The sequence below is a fragment of the Salvelinus namaycush genome, chromosome 2 (genome assembly GCF_016432855.1).
Source record: "Salvelinus namaycush isolate Seneca chromosome 2, SaNama_1.0, whole genome shotgun sequence".
NCBI lineage: Eukaryota > Metazoa > Chordata > Actinopteri > Salmoniformes > Salmonidae > Salvelinus > Salvelinus namaycush.
Window position 1 is genome coordinate 63,971,644 of NC_052308.1, and position 8,614 is coordinate 63,980,257.

Sequence of the window (8,614 nt, forward strand, 5' to 3'; positions counted from 1 at the left end):
TTGCACACGGAGTGTGTCCATGCAACTTATTATGTAACTTGTTAAGCACATTAACTTATTTAGGCTTGCCATAACAAAGGGGTTGAATACTTATTGACTCAAGACATTGCAGACTTTCATTTTTTTATCATTTGTAAAAAATTCTAAAAACATAATTACATTTTGACATTATGGGGTATTGTGTGTAGCCAGTGACATAAAATCAAATGCTAATACATTTTAAATTCCATCTGCAACACAACAAAATGTGGAAAAAGTCAAGGGGTCTCAATACTTTCTGAAGGTACATTAAGCCTGTCACAAAGCCACATCAGTGTCCATAACCTGCATCTTTTTTGTATTTCAAATACTTTAGGTATGATTGATTTAGCTAACATTCAATGTGTCAGTCAGTTGACCAGTTTGCACTTTTGAATCTATTCCCATTGGTTCCATTGTGCCGGGAAGGCTAAAATGCACCTCAAGTCAAGTTGACCCAGGTTTGTACCACATGCATATGAGCTGAGATTATCATGTGCATGACAATTATAAAAAAAAGAGCTCTCAATCTACATGAAATTAATCACTTAAGCCTTTGCATCTCATCACAAAAATGTGTTCAAGCAGTCCAGTGGCATTTCGCAGTTTGCCAAGCTCTGAGCAAGTTCCACCCCAACCCAAAATGTGCAGTTTCATGGCTAATTCCATATTCTACACATTTTGCCATGACGCTGAGAGAAAATATTGCTCTTTTAAAGCACATTTCCTGGAATTCTATACATACTGCCATGGGGCAGAAAGAAAAATATGCCGTTTTATAGCTAATGTCATGCTGTTCTACACAGTTGGCGCCGAAGCAGAAGGCAGACGCTTCACGTGCCCTCAACCGATTGTGTTTTTTTGTTTCTTTATCTGCGTTGTTTGTAACTTTTTTTTTAAAACAATTTTTGAACATAATGTTGCCGCTACCGTCTCTTATGACCGAAAAGAACTTCTAGACATCAGGACTGCGATTACTCACCATGGACGAGCAGAATCATTTTTCTTCTTTCACGAGCCAGAGGCGGAGGATATACGGCTCCCTCGGGAACAGGCCCCAACCCCAGTGATCTGCGTGAAGAGGAGGCGGAGAAAGAGAGGCCGGAGGGCAGGCTGCCTTCTGAGGAGTAGGAGGCGATCGAATAAACCCCCACTCCCCTCAATTCTGCTCGCAAACATGCAATCTTTAGACAATAAAATGGACGAGTTATTGGGAAGATTAAACTACCAATGGGATATTAAAAACTGTAGCATCTTATGCTTCACGGAGTCGTGGCTGAACGACGACAATATCAACATACAGCTGGCTGGTTATACGATGTACCGGCAGGATAGAACAGCGGCGTCTGGTAAGACAAGGGGCGGTGGTCTATGTATTTTTTGTAAACAATAGCTGGTGCATGATATCTAAGGAAGTCTCGAGCCATTGCTCGTCTGAGGTAGAGTTTCTCATGATAAGCTGCAGACCACATTATCTACCGAGAGAGTTTTCATCTATATTCTTTGTAGCTGTTTACATACCACCATAGTCAGAGGCTGGCACCAAGATAGCATTGAATGAGCTGTATTCCATCATAAGCAAACAAAAAAACGCTCACCCAGAGGCGGCGTTCCTTGTAGCCGGGGACTTTAATGAAGGGAAACTTAAATCAGTTTTACCTCATTTCAATCAACATGCTAAATGTGCAACCAGAGGGAAAATTACTCTGGACCACCTATACTCCACACACAGAGATGCATACAAAGCTCTCCCTCGCCCTCCATTTGGCAAATCAAACCATAAATCTATCCTCCTGATTCCTGCTTACAAGCTAAAATTAAAGCAGGAAGCACCAGTGACTAGATCAATAAAAAAGTGGTCAGATGAAGCAGATGCTAAGCTACAGGACTGTTTTGCTAGCACAGACTGTAATATGTTCCAGGATTCCTCCAATGGCATTGAGGATTACACCTCATCTGTCATTGGCTTCATCAATAAGTGCACCAATGACGTCGTCCCCACAGTGACCGTACGTACATATCCCAACCAGAAACCATGGATTACAGGCAGCATCCGCACTGAGCTAAAGGATAGAGCTGCCGCTAACCCAAAAAGCTTATAAGTAATCCCGTTATGCCCTCCGACGAACCATCAAACAGGCAAAGCGTCAATACAGGACTAAGATCGAGTCGTACTACACCGGCTCTGATGCTTGTCGGATGTGGCAGGGCCTGCAAACCATTACAGACTACAAAGGGAAGCACAGTCAAGAGCTGCACAGTGACATGAGCCTACCGGACTGACTAAACTACTTCTATGCTCGCTTCGAGGCAAACGCCACTGAAACATGCATGAGAGCACCAGCTGTACCGGAAGGCTGTGTGATCACGCTCTCCGCAGCCGATGTGAGTAAGATCTTTTAGACAGGTCAACATTCACAAGGCCGCAGGGCCAGACAGATTACCAGGACATGTACTGCGAGCATGCGCTGACCAACTAGCAAGTGTCTTCACTGACATTTTCAACCTCTCTCTGTCCGAGTCTGTAATACCAACATGTTTTAAGCAGACCACCATAGTGCCTGTGCCAAAGAACAATAAGGTAACCTGTTAAATGACTACCGACCCGTAGCACTCACCTCTGTAGCCATGAATGATGCAACCATCCTGACTGGTTGCATCACTGCCTGGTATGGCAACTGCTCAGCCTCCGACCGCAAGGCACTACAGAGGGTAATGCGAATGGCCCAGTACATCACTGGGGCCAAGCTTCCTGCCATCCAGGACCTCAATACCAGGCGGTGTCAGAGGAAGGCCCTGAAAATTGTCAAAGACTCCAGTCACCCTAGTCATAGACTGTTCTCTCTGCTACCACACGGCAAGCGGTACCGGAGCGCCAAATCTAGGTCCAAGAGGCTTTTAAACAGCTTCTAACCCCAAGCCATAAGACTCCTGAACATCTGGTCAAATGGCTACCCGGACTATTCACATTGCCACCCACTCTCCTCTCAACATCACTGCCACTCTCTGTTGTCATCTATGCATAGTCACTTTAATTAACTCTACCTACATGGTCATACTACCTCAACTAACCGGTGCCCCCGCACATTGACTCTGTACCAGCACCCCCCTCTATATATTGCTTTTTTACTGCTCCTATTTAATTACTTGTTACTTTTATCTCTTTTTCTTATCTGTATTTTTTGAAACTGCACTGTCGGTTAGGGGCTCGTAAGTAAGCATTTCACTGTAAGGTCTACACCTGTTGGATTCCGCGCATGTGACAAATAACATTTGACTTGATTTGATTTTACAATGAGGTTTAGAGAATTTAGCATTTTTAAAGATAATTCACTGCTATTCTACACATTTTGCCATGCGGCTGAGAGAAATGTTGCAGTTTTACACCTAATTTCCTGTAATTCTAAACATTTTGGCCATGGCTTATGACATGTTCATATGCTATATGGGGAGAAGGGGTTTGGGGCCCCCAGAGCCCGTGAGCCACCCGCCCTGCGGGGGATGCACACCTGCTTGCTGTTCCTGTCAGACCAGATCGGATCAGTTCAATTAGCAATGCCAGGAATGATGTTCCCCACTCTCCTTTGGCAATTTCCTTCAGCCATCAATCCACAGAGACAGATCAACACACAGTTTAGGGAAGTACAGTACTTTTTCTTTATTTTCACAAGAAAAATTAGATAAACAGTTGCATTGATACATTTATACCTTGAGATTAGTTACATCAGAGTACACACCATATACAGGAATGAAGGCCAGAATTACTAAGTCACTGTATCCTCATCCTAAAAAAACCAAGCAACTATTTGTTTATATCGGATCACACCCCTCGCACTGGTGCAGTCATGTGACTGACAGGAGAGATGACCAGTCGGGCTGCGTTTCTTTTACCATCAGGATACCCACAGTTGAAGTATGGATAGAGTTTCTCAGTGAATTTGTAGCCAGTGAAAGAGCAGATGTGAGATCTGGCTGTGGCATCCACATCATAAATGGAGACCCGACCCTCCTCATAATCCACAAACACCCCCACCTTCTGGGGCTTCTTTTTCAGGTGGTGGGGTACTTTGGGGTCATTAGGCACATAGTCATTATCTGTATCCAGGCCAAAAGTCCAGAGTCCATCCTCAGGGCTCAGTGGTAACCACCCCTGCCTATTGATCGACTCTGTGGCCACTCCTAAATCCCATTCAGTCATCCCCTTCACCTGTACCTCAAAGTAAGATTTCCCTGAGGAGAACCCTTCCTTCCCCAGGACACTGTATGTATAAGTAAACCTCTTTGGGTTCCTCAAGAAAGTCTGTGATTGGTTCCCACACCTCACTTGTTTCCCATCCACGGACAGGATTAGTTCAGGATGTGCTGTGTCAGGGTCCAGAGTCACATCCATTGTATACTGCTGAATCTTCTTTGTCTTAGCTTCACACAACATCCTCAGCTCATTCTCCATCTCATTATGAAATCTCTTTACCTTACTCATTAGTTTGTCCTCCAGCTGAGATACAGCTCTTTTCATGTACCCCATGCGCAGGTGGCTTTGAACACTGATCTCAGACCAGTCCTTGGTCTTTACTGGGAGACACCAGGATGGGGAGCTCTGGAGGAATTGGAGATGGTCCTCGGTGTGTGGAAGCTGCCCCAGCTCAGAGCTTATCCTCTTCAGCTCAGTGATTTCTTGCTCCAGTTCTTTAATAAGACCTTCACCGCACCTCTCTGCAGCTTCTTGCTTCTGCTCAACCACACCAGTGAGCTCAGCCTTAAGTGTCTCAATGGAGTGAACTAGAGCGGTGAAAACCTGCACTTTGCCAGATATATCCATCTCAGTGTGTCTCTTGCTGAGATCTACGGAGTGTTTGATCTCCTTGACCTTCTGCAGACGCTCCTGAATCATCTGCTTCACTTTTGCCTCTGTCTTCCCAAGCTGAGCCTTCCTTTGGTCACATTCTTCTTCCAGAGGTATGCTGTTGTGAGCCTTGTGGTCAGTCTCAGAGCAGAACTGACACACACATGTCTGGTCAGTCCTACAGAACAGCTCGAGGAGTTTGTTGTGCTTCTTACATACCCTGTCTTCAAGGTTCTTTACAGGGTCGATCAGTTGGTGTCTCTTCAGGGCTGGGGCTATCTGATGATGCTCCAGATGAGTGTCACAGTACGAGGTCAGACAAACGAGGCAGGATTTCAGAGCCTTGCGCTTCCTGCCAGTGCAGACATCACAGACCACTTCTCCAGGCTCTGCAGCTGAATCCTCTCTGTTTCTCACTCTCAATCCCTTAAAATGTTCCGCAACTTCTTTGAGTGTTCTGTTGACATCTGGTTCAGGTCTTCTGTGGAATATTTTGTTACACAGGGGACACTGGCACAGATGTGTGCTATCCCAGTATCCTTTGATACAGGCCTTGCAGAAGTTGTGTCCACACGGGATGGAGACTGGGTCAGTAAACACATCCAGACAGATAGCGCACTGGAACTGCTCTTCAGACAGGAGACTGCTGGGGGATACCATATCTGGAACGCATAATGAACAGTTATTGGAATGAGTGAGCTTTGATAGCTTTGCTTACTAAATGTACAGTGCCCTTCAGAATGTATTCACACCTCTTGACTTATGCCACATTTACAGCCTGACTTCAAAATGGATTAAATATAATTTTTTCTCACCCATCTACACACGATACTCCATAATGACAAAGTGAAAACATGTTTTTAGAAATGTTAGCACATTTATTGAAAATGAAATACAGAATGATCTAATTTACATAAGTATTCACACCCCTGATGTCACACCCTGGCCTTAGTTATCTTTGTTCTCTTTATTATTTTGGTTAGGTCAGGGTGTGACGAGGGTGGTTTGTGTGTTTTTGTCTCGTCTAGGGTGTTTGTACTGTCTAGGTGTTTTTGTAGATTTATGGGGTTGTGTTCATTCTAGGTGTTTATGTAAGTCTATGGTTGCCTAGATTGGTTCTCAATTAGAGGCAGGTGTTTATCGTTGTCTCTGATTTGGAACCATATTTAGGCAGCCATGTTCTTTGGGTATTTTGTGGGTGATTGTTTCCTGTGTCAGTGTTTGTGCCACACGGGACTGTTTCGGTTTGTTCACGGTTATTGTTTTTGTATTTGTGTTCATGTTCAGTTTTTCCTATTAAAACATGGACACCTACCACGCTGCGTATTGGTCCAATCCTTGCTACACCTCTTCAGAGGAAGAAGAGGACGACAGCCGTTACACCTGAGTCAATACATGTTAGAATCACCTTTGGCAGTGATTACAGCTGTGAGTCTTTCTGGGTAAGTCTCTCAGAGCTTTGCACACCTGGATTGTACAATATTGGAACATTATAATTTTTTTAATTCTTCAAGCTCTGTCAAGTTGGTTGTTGATCATTGCTCTATAGCCATTGTTATGTCTTGCCATATATTTTCAAGCCAATGTAAGTCAAAACTGTAACTAGGCCACTCAGGAACATTCAATGTCATCTTGGTAAGCAACTCCGGTGTATATTTGGCATTGTGTTTTAGGTTATTGTCCTGCTGAAATGTGAATTTGTCTACGAGTGTCTGTTGGAAAGCAGACTGAACCAGCTTTTCCGTTAGGATTTTGCTTGTGCTTAGCTCTATTCCATGTATTTTTATCCTAAAACACTCCCCAGTCCTTGCCGATGACAAGCATACCCATAACATGATGCAGCCACCACCGTGGTTGAAAATATGAAGAGCGGTAGTCAGTGATGTGTTGAGTTGGATTTGCTCCAAACATAACACTTTGTAATAAGAACATAAAGTTCATTTCTATGCCAATTTCTTTTGTGGTTTTACTTTAGGGACTTATTGCTTATTACTGTCCCTCCCTCTGGCGCTCGACGTCTCTGGTATACTAACCACCGGCCCCGGTAACCCACATTGTGCGCACCTGGCAACCATCATTGCGCACACCTGTTCCCCATCGTTAAGCACACCTGGACTTCATCACCACCCTGATTAATCTCCCTTCATACAGCCTCAGTCATCAGGCAGGACTGGTTTAGTTACGTTCAGTACACTGCTCCTGTTTTGTATTTGTCATGTTTATCATTATTAAACTCACCTTCTGCACCTGCTTCCTGACTCCCTGCTTATACATGACAGAGATTCACTGCATGACTGAGGGACCTTACAGGTAATTGTATGTGTGGGGTACAGAGATGAGGTAGTTGCTCAAATTACGTTACACGCTATTATTGCACACAAAGTGAGTCCATGTAACTTACTATGACTTGTAAAGCACATTTTTACTCCTGAACTTATTTAGGCTTGCCATAACAAAGGGGTTGAATACTTATTGACTCAAGACATTTCAGCTTTTCATTTTTAATTAATTTGTTAAACATTCTAAAAACATTATTCCACTTTGACATCCATTTCAAATGCTGTCTAACACAACAACATTTGGAAAAGGAGTGTGAATACTTTCTGAAAGCAGAGTAGTAATAACTGTAAATTAATTCAGAATTAGAGTAATTCAAATCACATTCTATTGGTCACATACACAGCTGATGTTATTGCGAGTAACGAAATGCTTGTGCTTCTAGTTCCAACCGTGCAGCAATATCTAACAATTCCACAACAACTACCCAATACACACAAATCTAAGTAAAGGAATGGGATAAGAATATATACTTAAATATACATGTAAATATATTTAGTTTACAAATGAGTTTTTTGCCTAAAGACAAACAAGTAAAAACAGGAGTACACAGAAAGGGCTGTGATTAACTCTTTACCCACCTTCGTTTGTGTGTATGAATGTGTCTGTGTGGACACTGCTTTCTCCACCACTCTGGTCCTAGTAGTGCAGCTGTGTAGAAAACCTCTGAAGATGAGACAAAATGAGACAAGATGTGTTACATTCCACTTCTATCAACACTCTCTGATGCTCCTTACCGCCAGTCGAGTGACAGAATACCTGCGTTGCAATGCTTTACTGTAAGTCTCTATTTCCTGCTCGTGAAGTTAACCATTCATAGCTCAAGCCCTTAAGTCATATCAATATACCTGTTCTTTTAAAACCCTTTTGCACCAGTCACAATATGGCTTCACCTTTCGGGTATGAAAACCAGCTTTTAAAAGATGAGGGAAGGCTTACCCTTTTACACCTGTCACGATCGTCTTGCGGTGAGAGAGAGGACCAAAATGCAGCGTGTGAAAAATACATTCTCTTTTATTAGAGAAGAGTGAAAACACGAAACGAACACTTATAACAAAACAACAAACGACCGTGAAGCTACAAACGTAAGTGCAAATACAAAAGCTACAAACGTTCTACATAGACAATTACCCACAAACGCATAATGCCTATGGCTGCCTTAAATATGGCTCCCAATCAGAGACAAATGAAAGACAGCTGTCTCTGATTGAGAACCACTCAAGCAACCATAGACATACCTAGACACATTCACTAAACACAACCCCATACACTAAACCCAACACCCCCTTTACCATATAACCACCCAAGACGAGACAAAACACAAACATTCCCCATGTCACACCCTGACCTAACTAAAATAATAAAGAAAACAAAACAAAGAATACTAAGGCCAGGGCGTGACAGTACCCCCCCCCC

The 8,614-nt window shown here is 43.2% G+C and overlaps 1 protein-coding gene across 1 annotated transcript; it reads right to left on the bottom strand.

The window, feature by feature from the left end:
* Positions 1-3,838: 3,838 nt before the first annotated feature.
* On the bottom strand, positions 3,839-5,521 carry LOC120022736 (E3 ubiquitin-protein ligase TRIM39-like). Its single transcript, XM_038966729.1, has 2 exons — positions 4,820-5,521; positions 3,839-4,750 (listed from the first exon to the last, which is right to left on the bottom strand). The coding sequence occupies exons 1-2, from the start codon at positions 5,519-5,521 to the stop codon at positions 3,839-3,841; spliced, it is 1,614 nt and encodes a 537-aa protein (XP_038822657.1).
* Between the last annotated feature and the right edge of the window lie 3,093 nt (positions 5,522-8,614).